Source organism: Gopherus flavomarginatus, chromosome 1 (assembly GCF_025201925.1).
Source record: "Gopherus flavomarginatus isolate rGopFla2 chromosome 1, rGopFla2.mat.asm, whole genome shotgun sequence".
NCBI classification, from domain to species: domain Eukaryota; kingdom Metazoa; phylum Chordata; order Testudines; family Testudinidae; genus Gopherus; species Gopherus flavomarginatus.
In genome coordinates, this window is record NC_066617.1 from 86,741,487 (window position 1) to 86,763,516 (window position 22,030).

Genomic DNA, 22,030 nt, shown 5'->3' on the forward strand with positions numbered 1-22,030 from the left:
TCCAGTGCTGGGTTTTAGAGGATTTGGGCTGAGCCCTAAGTCTTGATGCCAGTGCCAGAGTGCTCCGCACCGACGATGACGTGTTGGGCACCGCGTCTGCCAGCTCTGGGTCCGAAGGTGGCCGCAAAGCAGCCTCCATCAGAAGAACTCTAAGTCTTTGTGCTCTATCTTTGAGAGCTCTGGGATGGAAGCCCCTGCAAATAGTGCACCGGTCCCTTTGGTGGCCCTTCTCGAGGCACTGCAGACAAGCAGAGTGCAGGTCACTCTTTGACATGAACTTTCAGCAGTCCTTGCAGAGCTTAAACCCGGGAGACCGAGGCATGCCCCGGCGGGGCGACAAGTAGGTGGGGGGAGAAACCCCCAACATCAAGAACTATGTACAACTAATCTAGATAGACTAACTAACTATATACACGAGGTTTTATGGACACTGCTAAACTTGCTATCAGCAAGCAAAGTTCCAGCTAGCTGTCACCGGCGGTAAGAAGGAACTGAGGGAGTGGAGAGTCTGCGTGCCCCTTTATAGGGTGCTGCAGTGGCGCCACTCCAGGGAGCGCCAGGGCCAACCCTACGGGCGGTGCTAGGGGAAAATCTTCCGACTGGCATGCACGCAGCGCGTGCACACCTACTTTGAATGGACATGAACAACCACTTGAAGTAGAACAAAAGTTACTAGAAAGAAGCAGTCTTGTTCATAGAATAGGATACATTTTTGGGAAGAGCAAAGAGAATGTATAAACGCATTCATTGTAAAAATATATGTTGCTATTAACTCTGACTTTTCATAATGGCACACTTTATACTGTTGTAGTTGCAGAGTTGTCACTAAAAAACATGGGATCTCTAATCTGCAAATATACTATTTTGTGAGAGTATCCAGAAAAGTATATGGACATTTTGTAGAAGTGATAGTGCAAATGCAAAAATGCGCACAAATTTGTCAAACACTATTGCAGCTTTTTAAACCAGAAACAGAATAAGAATCTACATAGAAGAATTATTGTAAATATATTTCAATATATAGTTCTGCCAACCATTGTTCAAAACAAAATCTCATGTTTAGTTATTAAACAACAACAAAGTGAGGTTGAATAACTGTTTAAAATACCTGCTAGCTGATGTGTTTATTTGATTAATAAACCCATAAACAAACAGGAACTGTTTAACAAGCTCTTGATGTTACCTTGAGACTACAGAATTACAATGTAATGAGAAAAGGCTTTCACAAAAATATTACCTCAAATGTAAGTGTCTCCATTAGAAAGCAGAAAAAATAAAATAAAATGATGGATGAAATGTGGAAACAGGAAGTGATAAAAGTTGTAGGTACAATTCTTCAAAATCTATAGTCAAACATTATAATAATATAATATATGGAGATATACCTAGCTCATAGAACCTTTCTATGCCTTTATTTAAAGAGATAATCTTGACTTTACCACAACAAAGGCACTTTATACAGAAATACTCATATATTTATTTATGTTAATACCCCCATTCATGTTAATATGCACTGGAAATTATATCAACAATCTAGCAGGTGTTGTATGCCATGCAGGCAATTATCCCATATAAAAATAACCGAAATGAGTGCCTGCAAAGACTTACACACATGCTAAACTTGACTGCAGTGAGACTATCCACAGTGAATGAAGTTAAGCACAGTGTGTAAAGTTAACTATATCTGTCCATTATTTCAAAGACTTTTGGAGTAAGTCTTATGTGTTTTAAGTGCTACAGAAAAGATATATTATGTGGGATTCACTATAGTGAGAAACTAAACATGGGATAGAGTTGCTTTTGGGATCCTCATAATCTAACTAAAAGAGCAACTTGCCATGTTTCCAAGTATAACTCCACAACAAGCACAATATACAATATCCAATGAATAAGAAAGCGAGATGGTGAATGGCAAAAGAAGAGCTCAGCATACAGCTTGATCAATGATTTTTAAATATGAAAAATTAGAATTCTTTCAACGGTTTTAATTAGTTAATGCCAAAATGATAATTTAGTTCCTTAGCAATGAAGGGCAAAAAACCCAAGCACAAGATGACAAACACGAAGCCACAATTAGAGCAGAAATGCCACAAATATAGAAACGGTAAATTTTTTCACCTCAAAACTACTTCGTTTCTCAGTGTTTAAAGGAAAAAATCCATTAAAAACTGTACTTTTTTTTCTTATTCTCTCATTTCAGGCTACACAGTTCTCTTTTTTTTAAATTACATTCTCTGGAAACCAATATTTTGAACATGAGAAGATATAGCACTAAGAACTCAAACCATTTTAGTTAGATTCTCAGTCTACACTCTCAGAATTCTAAGCAAAAAGACCAAGGACTGTGTTATAGTTACAGGATGAGCTGGGCTTCAGGCCCCTTTTGATCTCTCATGAGTGCATCCGTCTGGTGACAGGTTTTACTACCTTCAGCGCTTTCTGGGTGGAACCACACATCCTACCTTTCTCAGAATGGATCTCTTGGCTGCAGCCCTTTGTTTACCAATGGTGTTACCACAACAGGCTCAACTGTGTTTAGCTACTGTAAGGCCTTTTCTTCCAGGGCCAGTGACATAGGCTGATTAAAGTGACTCAAACAGCTTCTTCAAAACAAGGAATTGTTTATTCACTCAAGGGTGCACAGCAAGTAGAGAAAGAGATAAAACAATAAAAAGCCTATATCCCTGGGTCTTATCTAAACTTTATTCTTTCTGTGCAAGTTTTACATAAGTCTCACTCAGCCCAGCCACCCCTACTGCTGGTTTGGGAGAGACAGACAGCCTCTTCTACACTCTGTCTGTGTCTCACTATCAGAGGGTACATCTACATTGTGTTTTAAAATCCACAGCAGCAAGACTCAAAGCTCGGGTCTATAGACGTGGGCTCACACTAAAAACAGTTTTGTAGACATTCAGGTTCAGGCTCTGAAGCCCATGTTAACATGGTAAAAAGGGGAGGCCGAAGCCCACCTCCTCACCCAGGCCTTAGAGTCCTAGCTCCAGCCCAAGCTACAGTATCTACACTGCTGTTTTTAGTGCTATAGTGCGAGTCCATGTCTATAGACCTAGGGTTTGAGACTCGCTACCATGGATTTCCAAACATAGTGGAGACGTACATAAAGACTCCTCTTCAACCACTGCTGCCTATTCACTCCCCTGCCTTTCTAGGCTAAGGCCTTTCATGGTTTAGTATCCCTTTGATCCCAGGCTTGGGCCTGGGAGAAATTAACCTGCTAGCCTGGTTGAAGCCAGGCAGACAGGCATTTCCCAATTAACAGGCCCTTCACCCTTCCCTTAAGGACCCTTTGTATTCTTTCTGGAAGCATTTTATCTCTGTCTTTGTTTCATTTCCCATTAGTTTCCTCCTAATAGCCTCCTTTCATTTAATTCCATGAAGTCAGGCAGCATAATATCCAGCAGGTAAACTGAGGCAAATGTGATTGTCAGAAAATAATACAGATAACTCCCTCATGCTCCACAGACTGAATAGTCAGAGACTGAATTAATTTCTCAGCCCCAGAAGTGAGTCCTCAAGAACAGGGATGAATCACAAGCACGGGGAAGCTTTCACCACCATTACTATATATATTCCATGGGTAGAGGGCGTCAGTTTCCAGTGTTCTCAATCTAGCACTTTTCACAAACACATTTTATTAGTTTTTAAAAGCTAAGTGGAATTCAGGCTACTGATTTTAAAATCTATTAGATGTAATATCACTTCTCATAGACAGCAACATTTTATTTTAATGTAGTTAACTTGTCACACATTATAGTCACTGCCATGTTAAAGATTATGATGCAGAGGAGATAGCAACATTTTAGAGAAGAATGAATTACTGCTACTTACTTTAGCACTTAAATTATACCAGTTGTCTTTGGTTCACTTTAAATAGTACCTATCCAATTTTTCACAGATAGCTAATGCCACTGCAAAAGCTTTACTGGAAATTTAGTCACACAGCCCCACCAAGATTTGACATTCATATGCATGAAAATAACTAGCTACACCAATGCAACCCTTCTCCTCTATATCTGCTACTATGTTCAACAAGAGTTACAATGAACATTAGATTGTTTCTGCTAAATGATACGCAGTGAAATAGTTAGCCATTTTGGTATGTAAATCCATCCATTAAGATGAACAGCAGCAGTTCACATTTCTGTTAGAGCTAGCTCTGCATAATATGGAAGACATCACTTTATGTTCAGTTTACACGTTTAGATTGTCTTTGAAACATACAGACTAGATAGCCAATATACTGAAATGAAAATTTAAATTCTGAAGTACAGTTGTGATATACTCAAAAATGAGGCAGCAATTTACATAACCAATTACAGTAACTCCTCACTTAAAGTTATTTCAATTAACATTGTTTCACTGTTACATTGCTGATCAATTAGGGAACATGCTCATTTAAGGTTGCACAATGCTCCCTTTTAACGTAGTTTGGCAGCTGCCTACTTTGTCCACTGCTTGCAGGAAGAGCAGCCCATTGGAGCTAGCTGGAGGGGCTTGGAACCAGAGTGGACCGGAAGGCCCACATCAACTCCCTACTTCCCTAAGTTCTCTGTGCGGCAGCTGCCAAGCAGGCGTGTCCTCCTGCCCCCCACCTCCATAGAGCGGGGGATGAGGGGATGGACACGACAGGGGTCAAGATGGAGGGAGCCTGCCAGCAGCAGCTGCTGTCTCAACTTGCTGATCTACTTAAAAAGGCACTTTACTCAGAGTGGAGTCAGCTTTCTTAAAAGAGCAATGCACTTCTCTCTCTCTCTCTCTCTCTCTCTCTCTCTCTCACACACACACACACACACACACAGAGTGTGTGTCTCTGTCTCTCTCTGCCATGCTGTCTCCTCTCCCTCCATTTGTGCTGCACCGTAGAGTGTGAGGCTGCATTAACAACATGTTAACCCTTGAGAGATCAGCTGAGTGCTAGTTCATCATTTAACAGTAAGGCATTCCCTGGGAAATATCCCACCCTCTGACTTCATCACCTCAACCAAGCTTCACAATCATCATGTTGTGTACAGTATTAAATTGTTTGTTTAAAACTTATACTGGGTATGTACATATATATAAAATATAGTCTTTTGTCTGGCAAAAAACATTTCCCTGGAACCTAACACTATTTCACACACCCCCCCCGCCCGCCCATTTTACATTCATTCTTATGGGGAAATTGGATTCGCTTAACATTGTTTCGCTTAAAGTAGCATTTTTCAGGAACATAACTACAAGGTTAAGCGAGGAGTTACTGTATACTCAAGGCTCAAACTGCGACATTCCTTCCTTCACATACATGTCTGATCAAGTCTGTGAAGGCTTCTCCTTAGTCTAAATATTTTAAACTTGACTAAGAAAATACTGGACTTATTGTTTGGTAGAACACTGTACTCTATATACAATTCATGTGGCTCCATGAATGCCTTGTACAGTCTCTGCAGGGCAAGGAAAAAAGGGAAGATATCAGGAACCCTGAGGAGTTTAGAAACAGTACAAGGCCAAGAGAACTGGTTACTCCACACATCTCTAAAGCTCTGCAGGGCAGAGGAAGGAAGGAGGAGCTGGAATTGGTAGAGCTCTGAAATGAAACGGGGGGGGGGGAAGGGCCAGTTATTCTGCACCATTGCAAAGACCTCTAAAATAGCATGAGCTAGGGGTAACTTGCAAAACTGATAAGTTTATCTAAGCTGCACAGGACAGGGAAATACATAGTCATGGTGGAGTAGGGACCTTGCAGAGCTCCTGAGTTCCATATTGGCCCTATATTCAAAAGAAGGAAATTAACAAACAGATAATTTTGTTACTTTTAGCACACACATCTCCTCATCAAAAATTTTATTGATCCAAGCCAAAAATTACAGCAAGGTTATAGGTGTTAAGATTGCTACCTCTCGCTGAAGTGCAAACATATTCACACCAAGGATTGTTCCAGTTTAAGAAAGCCTAAGCGTTCAAAAGTCTGGAAACGAATAGTTAAAGGAAGGAAGATAAATATGCAAGTATCCTCACAGTTCAGACATTCTCTGAAATAAACATGCAAGTGTAAAAATAAAAATCACATTGCACATTCCAAAAACAACCTTAATTCAGACTTCCATTATCTACCCACCTAACATTTTACAGGAAATGCTTATTGGAACAACAACAGTTTTAAGAATATTTGAAATCACTAGTTACAGATGAAAACACCAATCATTCTCCAAGTTTCTTTGGCCTGCTTTCTCTTCTTCCTAGGTGATTAGGTAATGTACTAGTTTCATGTAAACAAAAGGGTATACTGAGATCTGTGCCCTACTGGGTACAGCATGATTAAATAAATATTGTTAAGTATTTTCAGATCTCTCAACACTGGTCTAATTCTGCTCCCATTGAGTTCAACAGATGCTGGTTAGCCTAACGCTGAGCACTTCTGAAAAACCCACCTACAATCTGTATCCCATACGGAGCGTGGAGTCTCACTTTGAAAGGATAAACAGGAAAAAAAGGGCATGGGGTGATACAGGCATATATATTTCCAGGACATATAATTAAGGTGGAAGTAACAGATTTTGTTTTCAACCTCAGAATGGAATAGTGGATGAAGAAAAATACTTGTGTCTCTGGTCTGACCATGAAGGATGAGACATGATATATTGGTGTCTACTGGCGAAAACAGGTAGTTGGGACTGGCAAGAATTTAGTTTCTGGTTTGTATATGGAGGATAATAGGCAAAATGTTGATTTCTATGGCCAATAATGAGCAGGTGAATGGAAAGATACTGTGGAGGAGGAGGGCAGGGGGAGTCTGTTAGTGATTTTAATGTTTGTAATTTATATGCAAAATATAGATGTGATAAAGGGTAAGTGTCAAAAGGCTTCTGATTAATAGGTTAATGCTGGAAAAATTTTGCGGAAGTTACAATGATTAAAAAAAAGTCACAATGCATATTCTACAAAAGCATGTACATTTATTTAAGGGACTATATGAACTGTGAGTACATTTGAATAGTTATCTACCTTGCATTGATGGTTCATTTTCATATATTTACATGGTTGGGGGGTTATTTAAAACTGTAACCCTGTTTTGTAAACATATGTTTCAATTTTAATGTTAAGTAGCAATCATAACCTTAGGTAACAATTAGTTTCTGTCTCTGTATTACAGCACACAATTTAGGAAAACTCAAAAAAAAAATTTATTTTTGAGGCAGAAATGTATTGCTCTGTCTGTTTCCCTGTCTCACTTGAGAGATCACAACATATACCAGCAGAGGAGGTTGCTTCTCCTCTACATGGCTGTACGAAACTAACTTTTCATCCTAAAAAGAGAATTTTTTTAAAAAAGATTTAGTGTCCGGATACCAATGCACAGATTGTATCAATCTACTCTAATCTAATGAAACACTCCCTACCAGACTAGTTAGGGAAGAAAGCAAAATTCTATTCAGTGTGATGGATTAACATTCATCATTATAATATGAAAATCACAACAAAGCTAAAACATGTTCTAAGCCTTTTTGTTTGGCTTCATTACCTCTGAGTTCGCATACTTTGCCTGCAAATGCTTGCACTCATCTTTCAGGTTCTCTGATTCTCTTTCACGCTCCAAAGTCATCTTGTCCATCAATGTCTGAACTTGGACCAGCTCCTTCTTTAAAACAGAAACATCCTCCACACCAGGCCTTTGCAGCTGAAAGGCAGCATAACAATAATTACTACCTATAAGGATTTCTAATACTGACAGATACGTTTTCAGAATCACTTCATATTCACTCTCCGCAAAAGCTTCCAATCCATTTAAGATTTCCTGCTGAAATTATTTTGGGTTATTTCCAGACCCTTTATTTTCAAATACACTTTCATTTCTCATCTAAACAGAGAATGGTATTATTTATCAGTGTTTTTATTATAAATATTGCTGTAGCACCCAAAGACCCCAATCAGGAGTGGGGCCTTAGGCATTGTTTTCACTTTCATAAAGACAGAGTGCCTGCCCAGAAAAGCTTACAATACAAAAGAACAACAGAACAGATGAGGAGTGGAAGGAAAAGATACACCTTACAGACAAAGCAGCCAGGGTCGTAATCCCAGCTACAGATCCCAGAGACAAGGTGGATGAGGTAATATCTTTTATTGGACCAACTTCTGTTGGTGGGAGAGACAAGCTTTTGAGCTTACACAGAGCACGACGTCAGGTTTGGGAAATGTACTCACAATGTCACAGCTAAATGCAAGGTGTAACAGATTGTTTAGCCTAGTAGTTAACACATATTTCCAGAGACCATTCAAGGTGAAGCGGGGAAGGAGAGGGAAGTTGGGGGGAGGAAGGGTTAGTGGGTTATAGATTGCTGTAATAAGCCATATAAATCCAGTGTGTCTATTCAATCCATGTTTTTTGGAGTCTAGCAAAGTTATGAATTCAGAACTCCACCCCAAAGCACATTGCCAAACTCATCCATTTCATCCTCACCCTTAACAATTTTACATTCAGAAGGAAAAAAAAAAAAAAGTTCCTTTGCCACCATGGGAACAGCCATCGCTACTAAGATGGCTCCCCAATATACCAACCTCTTCAGAGGCCACCTTGAAGAAGAATTTCTGAACAAATGCACATGAAACCAATGATATACCTGAGCTACATGGATGACATTTTCATCCTCTACACAGATGACCTAAGCTCCTCCACAACGTCAACAACCACCATCCATCCACTAAACTCCCTCTAGAACAATGATTCTCAACCAGAGGTCCAGGGGCCCAAAGCAGGTTTCAGGGGGTCCACCAAGCAGGGCCAGCATTAGACTTGCTGGGGCCCAGGGCAGAAAGCCGAAGCCCCATCCCCTGGGGCTGAAGCCCGAGGTTATAAGCCCCACCATCAAGGACTGAAGCCCAAGCCCGAGCAACTTTGCTTCATAAGGCCCCATGGTGTGTGGGGCATGGGCAATTGCCCTGCTTGATACCCCCTAATGCTGGCCCTGGCTTTTATATGCAGAAAAACAGTTGTTGTAGCACAGATGGGCCATGGAGTTTTTTACAGCATGTTGGGGGTGGGGCTCAGAAAGAAAAAGGCTGAGAACTCCTTCTCTAGAACACTCCCACACTAGCATCAATTTCTGGGGTACCACAACCAGTTTCAACAACGGAAGCCTACAGACAACTATATACAATAAACTCACAGATCACCACACCTCACTTCACAGATCCAGGAACCACCCCAGACATGCCAAGAAATCTGTTATCTACAGCCAGGCACTCAGATACCACAGAATATGCTCTGAGGAGAGAGTCCGGGATATATACACTTAAAACCACCTTCACCAAACAAGGACTCTCCACCAGACAAGTAGATAGCATCATGGAATGAGCCATCCAAACACCTTGAGAGAATCTGCTTCAACACAGAAATAAAACCTCCTCCAACCACACAACACTACTTTTCACCTACCACACCACACTAGAACCCATACAGGGTATCATCAAACAATTACAACTCATACTCAATGTGGACATTATCCTGAAATAAACCTTTCCTGAACCTCCTCTTCTGGTCTTCAAACAACCCCCCAACCCCTCTCCAAGCTCCTCATCAGACGCAAGCTCCTTGCAGATCAGGACCCACCAACTCAAAGTAGCACCAGACATTGTCAGAACAGATGCAAAACTGTAGACATATCTCCATTTCTGCTATAATCAACACTCCCCACAACATACCTTTCAAGGTCCATGGGTCCTACACATGCCTATCACAACCTATGGTATACCTTATCCAGTGTAGTAAATGCCCCCATGACTGGAGAGCTGTTAACAGGCCACTTCACCTTGAATGGTCCCTTGAAATATGTGTTACCTATTTATGCTAAACAATCTGTTCCACCTTGTATTTAGCTGTGACACTCTGAGTACGTTTCCTAGACAAGAAGAGCCTTATGTAGCTCAAATCTTGTCTCTCTCACCAACAGATGTTGGTCCAATAAAAGATATTACCTTACCCACCTTGTATTGCCAATATTCTGGGACCAACACAGCAATACAACCACTACATAAAGCCATACATCATGCCAGTTCCACAGATGGATAGGTTGTTTACATATTTGCTTTATATGTGTTACCCAAAAAAAGGTTTTAGGTAGGCTTTTGGAGGGGAAAGCAGGGTGGGAGAAAGGGACTGTTGGTTTTGGACAGGGAACGGGAAAGAGACAAAAGATGAGACGGGACAGAGAGAAGAAGGGTAGAAGGAGGGACAGAAGCAAAATGGCTGGGAGAGTGAAGTTGGGCAGATGGAAGGATTGCAGTGGCAGGAAGAGGTGGACAGAGAAATGCAGAAAGGCCACTAATCAACAGCAATACAGAAGAGAAAGAAAAATCCAGAGCCCAAGTTTCTCAGTTGAGTGAGTGAATGAAGATGATAGGAGGCTAGAAAGCTCCTCCAGGCTACTCTGCTTTTCCTTATATGGAAGAAAGGCTGCTGGGTAGCTTCCTCTTAGACCATGACGGTGAAAAAGTGTTATTAGGAATAACTTTTCTTTAGTATTTTGCCTTTGTGGAGGCACACTCTTGGAATATATAGGTCCTGGGCAGCCAAGGGCAACAACGGTAACACCAGTGTAGACAAAGTGATGACAGGTGCCAGCCTTTTAACCAGCACATCACCAAGGTTTGGGCAGAGCTGCTCTTATGAATGCAGTTGCCCGGTGACAGCAACAGTGAAAAACATGAGGGGAAAAAGGCTAATACAGAGACACCCATTGAAGTCAACAACAATGGAGCTAGTCACATGAGTATATTCTAATCATCGTCAGCAAGGGTTGCAAAATTAGGCCTAAGTAAAACACGTATGAGGATTAATATTTTGTTTATGAAAGTCCTGAAATGAGGGAAGCCACACAGGCCTCTGAATAGAGCACAAACAAGCATCATGTCATACATATCTAGCAATAATGCAAATAACTGAATAAACAGAGCAGGCAAAATATACATTCCTTGGCTAAAGCAGCAAAGAATCCTGTGGCACCTTATAGACTAACAGACGTTTTGGAGCATGAGCTTTCGTGGGTGAATACCCACTTCGTCAGATGCATGTAGTGGAAATTTCCAGGGGTAGGTATATATATGCAAGCAAGCTAGAGATAACGAGGTCCATGCAGGTATATATATGCAAGCAAGCACGTTATCTCTCGCTTGCTTGCATATATATACCTGCCCCTGAAAACTTCCACTACATGCATCTGACAAAGTGGATATTCACCCACGAAAGCTCATGCTCCAAAACATCTGTTAGTGCCACAGGATTCTTTGCTGCTTTTACAGATCCAGACTAACACGGCTACCCCTCTGATACTTGATTCCTTGGCTAGGAAGCTATTGGACGTTTAGAGCAATGGAATAGATAGTTTAGAAGAGAGGATTTTTTGAGCCCCTCTTCCTCTCACAGATAAATCACTGTCCAAGTAAACAATGATAGTCTATTTTAAGATTATGTTTAGAATGGGCAAATGACTAAAAACCCTCTCCTTCTCATTTGAGAAAGGCCAAATAAATAAATAATAATAAATGTGGTATGAATTACCAATTCAGTCTTTAAATCTTCTATTATGGCTCTCTCTTTCTGTAGTTCTTGCATCAGGTTTGTCACTTTCTGCTCTGCACTTTCTCGAAGACTCATTTCCTCATCATACTTTGCCTTAATATCTAGTTAAGAAGGAAGTTATGCAAAAGATCATTCATTCAGGTTTTAACTAAAAGAAGAAAAGATTGCATAATAATTTTATGTACTTACCTACAATCTCAGTAGCCAACTGTGCGGCTTTTTGCTCAAACAGGTCTTTCATCTGCTTAATATTAAAATTTTCTACTTGAGTCTCTTCAAGTTGCCGTTCTAATGATTCTAGCTCAAAAACAGTAGTATTTATTGAAAAAATTAAAATCAGAGGTTATACAGAAACTTTTATTGATAAAGAGCATTACAAAGAGTAACTCATCAAAGCTCACTTAAACTTCAATTCACTTCAATAGGACTGTTCATATGCTTAAAGTTAAGCATGTGCTCAAGTGCTTCGCTGGAATAGGACAGTGAGCATAGCATTTTGCAGGACTGAGCTCATAATCTAACTAACCAACTGAAATTAGTTTATCCATTTTGGTCACTTTTTGTACACTGCTAATTTCTGAGGTGCAGTCAGAAGTTATTTAATAAGGATCAGCCAGAGATTGTGTGTGTACATAGGAACATTATTATTCCATGAGTGTCTCATGCAAATATAACATGGACCAAAAAAATTAAGAACATGCAGATTTTTTAAAAAGTGTTTTCTTTGGCAGCAAGTAGGGAAGACTGGCACTGAAGTCAACAGAATGAGCATTGACAATTGGTGTAATTTAAATGTCAACAATCACTCTGTCTTACTCAGCACAATGACTGTTTGTATATTTAAAATCATTAAGAACATGTTCAAAAATCAAAACCACGATCAGAAGTACTTTTATGGGCACAATAATTTCACCTTCTTTTTCCTAGAAATGATAGAACCAATCAACCTCTTTCTAATGTTTCTTTACTCTAAAAATGAACATGGCAACCTTGCGTGTCCCTATAAACTTATTGAAAAAAATGTAGGCAAGAGAAGACATTGCATAATTGCATCATTTTAGCCTTTTAATATAGGAAACAGTATTTTTCATCACGTCTGAAGTTTCACTTAACTTAATTTTTCTAACACACAGTACTGTAGTATTTCAATGCAATGTAGAAACTTCTCTATTAAAATATTTCTCACCTGCAGATGCAGCAGTTGTCACTCCATCAGGCTTAGATTCCTTAAGAAAAGAAAAAATGAAGAATAAGTGTGTCACTAGACAGTAAAGGCAATAAAAGTTTCAGTAGCAGACATTTCCTGAGCATTTGAAAGAATTCCATACTTGAAGCTTCTTAGAATGGTTACGAAAATAGACTGATGTGCTTCAATGCTGCAGAGCAATTTAGGACAGAAAAGGCCAAGATGACTTGCCATCCTCTTATATCACTTAGCTATCATACTGATGCAGAACAGCAAGACTCCAATCTAACGAGCCTTCTGTTATATTGAAATCTGCCTCTACAGCAATATATGTTATCTGCACTATAACTTGCAAGAGAAGCAGCAGCAACGAAAGGAAAGACAGATTTTCCCAAAAGGTTCAAGCAATTCTATACTTTTAATCCTTCACGTATAGAGCAAAATTCACCCCTAATGCCTATTTCTGAGGTTTGTATAAATCAGTTCTGAAGCAACTCTGCTATATATGAAAATAAATTAGAGCTCCATTGTTTCAGGAGGCAAGTTTAATAAGGTGCAAGAGGCTACAATTAACTTTGTTTGGTGGATATTTTTGGAGAAGGTTTTGTGGGTTTTTAAGATTATATTGCCATTTTCAGAAATACTTTGGAAGTAATAATTCACTACAGATAAATAGATGCAACAAAAGTGAATGACAGATAAACTGAGCATGGTCTGAATGAGCCTACTGTGAGGAAAAATCTGACTGGAAATTAAAGGGCATGTAGTAATGAATAATCATAGCACCTTTAACATCCCTTTAACCTCATACACAGTTATTTCATTGTATATACAACTGATTTTTTAAAAAACTTCAGGAATCAATTTATGGAACTAATCGAATTGGGCCACGTGCCTTACAACAAGGTATTAATCTTCAATGTCAAAGATGATAATAAACTGCTTGTTGTAAACCTGCTTCAAGTATTTTAAAGCAATTACTTGCTGGCGCTGCACTTTTTCTAATTCTTTCTTCAGCTCTTCTGAGTACCATCTCTCCTCCTAGACAAGGGGAGGGAAGAGAAAGTATTACAGGCTCACAATATAAGCTGCTAGAACACTTCACAATTTGAAATCATGAACTATATTCAAGTAAAATTAATTTCCAACCTTAAGTGAAGCTTGCAAATCTTGGACTTCTTGTCGGAGTAGTGATATTTCATTGCTGAATAAAGATCCGGGAGTTGAGAAATGATTACGTTATGGTTAAATTTTGTTGATTAAACTTCCAGTACATGTAATAGTTCCTGTTCAGATTTATTATGAAATAAGCTGGATACAGAACACCTCACATTTGATCCGCATCTTAATACAGTATTACATTTTTTATTTTTTGAAATTTAACACAAACTGAACTGCCATCCATTATCTCATTTTCACACTAATCACCAGATTTTAAAAGTGCTTAGTCACCTTAAATATCTTAATAATTTTCAGTCTAATGTACTTGGTCTATTCTCAGAATGAGTAATTGCACTAAGGTTTATGGAATTTTTTTTTCACCCTTGTATTGCACCAAAAATAACCCAACTATTTCCATATTGGGGTCTTGGAGACCCCTAATATGTGAAAATTGGAGGTAACATATGGGATGCATTTAAAACTGACTTTACTTGTAACCAATGAACTATAAAATTATGAATAAGTTAAAACTTTCTAGATTCAGAAGAAGTTACTCACCTTGTGCAGTAACAATGGTTCTTCGAGATGTGTGTCCTTATGGGTGCTCCACTATAGGTGTGCTTGCATCTCTGGGCTGCTGATCACAGAACTTTGGTAGCAGTGTCCGTTAGGCCCACACATGCACTGTCTCTCCTTGTGCTGTGCCACGAGGCTAGTCAATGTGCTAAACCCCCTTGCCTTCCTACTCCCACAGGGGACTTAAACCTGGTGTTGAGAGGACCGACTAGGCCTCCTTTTGAACCCAGGGCCACCTATTCACTTACATACCTCTCAATGAAAATGGCCTTCCTGAAAGCAATTACTTCGGCCAGGAGAAAACGAGAAATAGTGGCTCTGGTGCACATTACCCCTACACAGTATTCGTTCAGGATAAGTTTCAGAGTAGCAGCTGTGTTAGTCTGTATCCGTAGAAAGAACAAGAGTACTTGTAGCACCTTAGAGCAGGGGTCCTCTATCCGGTGCCCACGGGCGCCATGGCACCTGCCATGGCATCTATGTGCGCCCGCCTACTGGCCACCGGAAAAATGCTGCTGAGAAGCGGCAAAATCAAGAAGCACTGGCACCGAAATGCTGCTGATTTTTGGCGGCATTTCGGCAGCAACTCCTCTTGATGACACTACTTCTCGGCAGCATTTTGGTGGCAAGACTTGTTGGCTTTGCCGCTTCTTGGCAGCATATCAGCGGCCACCCCTCTGGCGGCCACGCTCCTCTGCGGCTAGTCGTCAGGTGCCCGCCACACTGAAAAGGTTGGGGACCACTGCCTTAGAAACTAACAAATTTATTTGAGCATAAGCTTTCGTGGGCTACAGCCCACTTCATCGGATGCATGCAGTGGAAAACACAGTAGGAATATACACACACACACACACACACACACACACACACACACACACACACACACAGAGAACACAAAACACTCTGGTCACATCCAAAATTCATTCCTAAGGTAACCTCCCTGTTTCACATGAACTAATTGTTTCATCTCCTAACCAATCAAAAGCACAGAGATGCAAGCACCCCTGCAGTGAAGTACCCCTAGGGACATAATTCGAAGAAGCATATTATACAATACTTGTGCTGGGGTCTAACTGATCCCATGATGAAACACGTTTTTTAAAAAAGGAACACTCTACAGGTGTTGGGGACTAACTGACCCCATGTTTAGACAATGAAAATAGATAGCAACAATAAAAAAGGCACAAACACAGCAAAGTTGCAATAAAGGGCCTACTACTTTGAACAAATGGAGCTAATACCTGATGTATGTTCTAAAAATAGTAAGTTTTTATACTTCACGCATTTTTGATGTGTTTTTCTATCTCATTCCCTGGAACAGATGCAACATCTTACCAATTAGTCTCTGGATCAGTATCCAGGACACTAGACACATTTCCCTAGAAGCCTTTGGCAAGGCTGGAATGTTCCATTCATGTACTAGTGGGAAAAAATGTCTGTACCCAAATCCCTGAGAAATATTCATCTCTTATTCAAAGATGTATTATGCCACTTGTGATTCAACAAAATCTAAACAACATATGCCTTCAGACATGCAATGTGCATATGCAATCCAATAGTGTCTTTGCCCCAGCCACAGCATCTGTCAAGTATAGATTTTTCAGAAAATGCATCTGACAATTGTTGCATCCCCAGAAACTCTTCCGAGCAACTGTAGGCTTCCCAAAAAAACCAATGTGATGCCATTATCTTCAAAGAAACTCAATTTGCTGGACAACTGTGATGATACATAAGGAAAATGTTATCTGGAGTCTCACAGATTCCCAAGAACCTTTTGGAGCATTTTTTTTTTTAAACAAAAAACACTGAAACAGTTAAGATAAAAACAATGCTGAAAGACTGATATAATCATATCATAATTGCTGCCTTAACATAAAAACAATCTGTGCTGGAATAATTGCATAATTAATTTCAGGTCTAACTGACCCTAATAACTTTTGAATGACCTTTTTTGCTACATTAAAACCACACTAGGGTATGAAGATAAAACCAATGCTAACGAGTTGTCCTTATCATACTTAGAGAATACTTGAAGAAAACAGCCAGTGCTTTGCCTATCATGTTTTATTTATTTTATTTTATTATGTATTTGGGATGCAGGAGACCCCAAAGACCTTGAAAATGTAGTACTTTCATTTTTCCCCACTGACTAACATTGAGGCGGTCTAACTGACCCCATCATCTTTTCAGTTACTTTTTTTTTTGCTACACAAAAATCACAATAGGTAAGATAATAAACCCAATGTGGAAAGATTGACTCCATCCTAGTCTGAGCATACTTAACAGATGAAGAAGTACAGGTTTGTCATAACAATTTTTATTTACATTTTTGTGTGAGTTGGGGTCAGACAGACCCCAAAACATTAGAAGGGTTAAATATGCAAATAAACTGATTTAGACTATATTCTGTTTTACTGGATTGTATCAACTAAATAATAGCACTTTAGAATTGCAAGATAGTGTATTAAAATGTTTAGCTGTGTTATAGTCCATGTTATTAAAAGTGCAGGTTAGTTCCCTCTCATTTCCCATATAATGTCAAGGGGCAATGGTAGGAGACAGCATGCTATCCTATTTGTTCTGAAATATGCAGTTATATAATATTTAACCCAAACCGCAATTCAGTGTGCCCAACAGTTACATCAATTTGAGGGCCTGAGTGCGCTGACACTCAAAACCCTAGGGCTTGTAACTCTCAAATTACACTCAGAAGCCTGATGTTCTAGTCGCCCAGGAAAACAAAATATGAGGATGAAATAGTTATTACTCAGTTTGCATAGCACCTTTCTAAAATCTCAACTCACCTTGATTAATTAGAAAACTATACACATAAGGATCACATCACATCACTGAAATGCAGCCACCCTTAATGTGGAATGCAGCAGCCATATTACTGCCAAGACCACATTATTTCTTACTTTTATTATTGCTATACAGTAATAATCTGAGGCCTCAGTCACAACCAAACAATAATATAAAAAATACTACACAATAATTCAGGGTCAGTAAATAGAAAAAAAAAATCTCCAATAAATATTACTAATGTCTCACTAGTTATGTCTATATTGTAAGTTATCTATTTAAAGCAATAATGGGATTTAGATCTTCTCCACATAGGAATGTTTTACCAGTTATACTGACATATTCATACAGATATAGTTATACCACCATAACCACCTGTGTGGACACACTTATTCTTTATAAAAGTGGTTTTTTTTAGTTTAGTTTATGTGAGTTAGGAAGAGATTTAAGCTAAACTAAAAAAGCTCTCTTATACTTGAATAAAAGTGTTTATGCGGAGGGGTTATACTGATAACTTTGTCAGGTTAAATGCACACCTTGGCTTATACTAAAAAAAATGGCACTTTTCAAAATACTGTGCTTTTCCTGGCTCAATTCCAAAATAGTTAGCTATATCTCACCTTTCTTAGCCTTGTCTAAATGGAAAAGTTTATTTGGCATAACCTGAGGCACGAATTTAAACCAATATATTTATACTGTGCCAGTATAATTCTGTGTGTGGACACTCATTTCAGTAAAAGAGTCTTTTTCTGCATTTATGCTTATCTCACTCTGGAAAGAGGCTTATGTTAAACTGAAAAGGCCATTCTTCTTCTGCAATAAAAGGGTATCCACACAGTGACTTATACTGGTATAACTATATCAGCTTAAGAACTGTTAAATCTTTCATGTGTAGACAAGCCCTAACTCTTATTTCTTTTTGTTCCCCTTGAGCTGCATGACTCCCAGTCCTTCTCCCACTTCTGTGTTCAGCCTTCTCCTATGCAGCTCTCCTAAATCTAATATAACATGCTTGATCCAGATATACTTAAAGTTGCTCTTTTATGTGATGTGCGAAAATGACTATAAAAACATTATCTTACTCAGCAAATCTGTTCGCAATGTATATTGAGGGTCACATCTACTCACTTTAGTGAGAAAAGTAAATTTGTATTGTTCTTTGTCTTCTTTCCCCACAAAACACAAAATTAAGACTGAGTGAGCTCTGGTTCAATCCACCTTGTGTATCATCAACAGAACTGTTTACTGCATTCCAGTCTGTTACACCTGTGCAACCTCACTGAAGGCACAGTGTTGCTGAGGGCACGATTTGACCTATAGAACCTTTATTAATTACTGGTGATGATACACCAGATGGAAAGAACTCAGCTTGACTCTCAGAGACTATGTTGAATTTGCCGGGCTGGCACACTGACAGAAAAAAAAGCAAACAAAAGAATCCCCATCTTTTTACTTGTAAACTGAGCACATCTGATAAACAGATGAATATAAACATTGAAACCTACAATGCCAATTGTACAGACTCACTTTTAAGAGTAGCCCCATACCTTCCCAAAGACCAAAACCTTCCCAAAGGCCTAATCCCCAGCCTTAGCCCCTGTGTTCACAAGTCTTAACTGATGAATGACTGGGGAGGGTATTTAATGTTAGCTCTACCTAATTCATTTTTAATGTCATCATTAAGTCATGCTACTTTTTACTTCCTAAAAAATGTCCTAGAAAAATCATTTTTATTAGTTTATTTGAATGGTTGTTTCACCAATTTGAGAAGAAATAATTTGTTTTACATGTCATAAGATAAACATGTTAAAAAACATTCAAAACATTTAAAAGCCTTAAATGTTAGTGCAGACACTTTTCTTTGCTGAGCTACAGAGAAAGGGTCTTGTCAAACTCTTTGACAGCTCCACTACCGCTAAGGTATTTAATAGAATGCTCATGTTCAGCTGAGTGAAGTCATCAAGATCCCATGCCAACTGGAGAACTGTCAGTTAGGAGAAGCCTCCAGATCAGTGTGTGAAAAGAAGATTTCCAATGACAGGTTTTGATGGATGTCCTGCCCTGCTATTTTGTGACCTGCTGCCTTGCTTCTGTCAATGCCTAAGATGCAACTGTGAAGAAATGGGAGCTCCTTCTTCCTACAGACAGTCACAAGTAGGTTTTGGATTTTCTTTTGGATATTTTTATTTTTATTTTCCCACAATGGACTCCAACTTAATAGCCACAGCATGTTAAATTTTACGTTCTTTTCTTTGCAAATACCCTATCTTTCATCTTCATGAGTTCAATAGGTTATCAATGTTTTAATTAAATAATTTCTCATTTTTGATTTATTATTTTTGTCAATCACAAAGGGTTTTCTCCACGGCTAAGACAACAGCTAGTCAAGATATTAGTTGAACCCAGTAGAGTTATACAATCTATGCCTTTATTATATTAGCATCATATGTTCCCACATAGTATGTGAACGCCCTCAAAAGCTGTTCACCATCTTATTGGCATGCACAACCAAGACAAAAATCATGGAATGCATAAACTGGAAGTAATACAGGCTGAAATTTACAACAGCCCCATATATCCATTGAATAGAAGGGGAAACAAGCTGGAACAATGTGGAACCTTGCATGAACGAATCCTCAGGGACAAGGAACAAAGCCCAAAATCAATTTCTGGGAATGCTCAAATAGGAAGAGAATCAAGCCACTCATGAGCTACCCCCATCAACTCCAGCTACAGACATAAGAGTCAACAGCACCAACTGATCAACAGCATTTAAGGTGACCAATGGATTTAACAATATCAATATGTAAACCCAATTTTTATCTATCACCAGTCCTGTATCAGCTAGCATAGTCTTAAACTAATATTTTTATTGCTTTTAGAAATGGGACATTACGATTTAAATACTTCATTGCATAATTAACTGTTCAGATTAGCACATGCTTAAAAGTAATTAGAAATACTTAACCTTGACAGAAGACTATATGCACAAATTAATATTGTTCTACCTTTTCGGTGAAGGATGCTCATCTCCTCCATGACTTGAATCGATGCCAGATCCGTGAACTACTTCATAGTGCTTGAAAAGTTCTTCAGCAGATCCATGAGATTTCATACACAGAGGACAAATAAAGCCCTATTATAAAGGAAAGAAAATTCAACAGTAGTTTTTGCCCTTTCCCATCCTTTTCATCCTAATTAAGAGATTCATTGGTACCATTTAATAGGAAAAATAAAATGTAGGAGAGTAGTTACCTTAAAAAATACCACTTATCTAATACATTATGGAAAGTAGAGAAGACTAGAAAGCATAAAATAAACACCCATTTCATTATGTAGTGCTGTTCTCCAGTAAAACTGTAGCTATTGCTAAATTTCACTCCCAAAACTAGCACACAGAATTGTAACAAATTTAAGAAATGTAGCATCACAAAGGACTGTCACTTTTTTAAATGTTTGAGGAAAGGCGGTGTTAAAAAGGCACTTTCACAAAGTTTTTATTAAAAAAAGAGTTCTGTTACTTTCAAAGATTTTCCTAGGATGGAGACCTTCCACGAACCACACTCATAGTAATGAGACGACAAAAAATTGCAAAGAGCCAGCCAGAAATGCCAGCAAGCAGGGGCAGAAGCAGCCAAAGCTGGGGCTGCTGCACTGAGGGAGAGGGTAAAATGGGGCCCAGCCAAGCCCATTTCTTCCCCCAGTAATCCTCTGGACACTGAGTTGTGCAGGAGAGACACACACACTCCCTCCACACACACACACACACACACACCCCTACACATCCCTCTTGGAGGAAGTAGGACCAGGTGTAGCCTCCCCAACTCCCTCTTATGAGGGCTTGGGAGAAAACTGCAGAGGAGAGCCAGCCATAAACCCCAGCCAGTAGAAGAAGCAGCAGCCAATGCAGGGACCTTGGGACATTCAGAGAACTTGCCACAATTTTGACTCGACTTTCTCTGCTCCGTGCTGACTGACTGGTTGCTGCAACCCACCCGTCCCCCACAGTCTAAGCTCTTCACTTCAGCTCACTGTCCCTTCTACACTCTTCACCCCTGCCCTCTCCCCCTCACCCTCCTTTCCGTCCCTTCCCTTTTCTCTCCAGTTAGCTGATCCTCTTGTAAGTAAATCTCCCGTCCAAAAATAAATAAATAAATAATCATGGAACTAACATGCAGTTTGCTCTCATCACACTGTTCACTCTGCTTGTGTATTACACTCTTTCCCCCAACTTGCGTCTGTCTTGTCTATTTAGACTGTAAGCTCTTTGAAACAGGGACCATCTACTATTCTATGTTTGTATAGCATAATGGACCCCCAGTTGGTTGGGCCATAGGTGCTACCAGAACAAACGTTAAATAATAATAATAAAAGACAACAACAATAGCTTAATATTCAGACACCTGTTTGAGTCTACAATACTAATATTAGGGGAAAATGTCTTTTGATCTTGCAAAAGTGAGCAAACTAACTAAGTCAGTGATGGATAACTACCTCATGAAAATCATATCTATTTGGTCTAAAGAATATGACATCATCCATTTACACTCTAGAAGATTCACTGTAAATTCACGCAGTATGCTCTTTTTGGATTGCCTCCCTCCCTCAGGCTTGTCTACACTCAAGTTAAATGATTGGCATGATGTGCCCTGTAACAAACATTAGTGATCTGTCCAGACTAGCCTTCAGCAGACAAGTTAAAATACCTCAATTTAACTGACAATCAATTAACTCCC

General features: G+C 39.3%; 1 protein-coding gene across 4 annotated transcripts in view; it reads right to left on the minus strand.

The window, feature by feature from the left end:
- Positions 1-22,030, minus strand: part of EEA1 (early endosome antigen 1) — a 154,247-nt gene that overhangs the window by 95,002 nt on the left and 37,215 nt on the right. For 3 of the 4 annotated variants that reach the window (XM_050934256.1, XM_050934246.1, XM_050934264.1), the window contains 7 exons: positions 20,303-20,430; positions 13,905-13,959; positions 13,737-13,796; positions 12,756-12,795; positions 11,759-11,866; positions 11,549-11,670; positions 7,517-7,672 (listed from right to left, as the gene is read on the minus strand). In XM_050934256.1, the coding sequence (XP_050790213.1) occupies positions 7,517-7,672; positions 11,549-11,670; positions 11,759-11,866; positions 12,756-12,795; positions 13,737-13,796; positions 13,905-13,959; positions 20,303-20,430 (669 nt within the window). Of the gene's footprint in view, positions 1-7,516; positions 7,673-11,548; positions 11,671-11,758; positions 11,867-12,755; positions 12,796-13,736; positions 13,797-13,904; positions 13,960-20,302; positions 20,431-22,030 lie in introns of those variants that run through there. The other variant, XM_050934273.1, reaches the window with a different exon arrangement.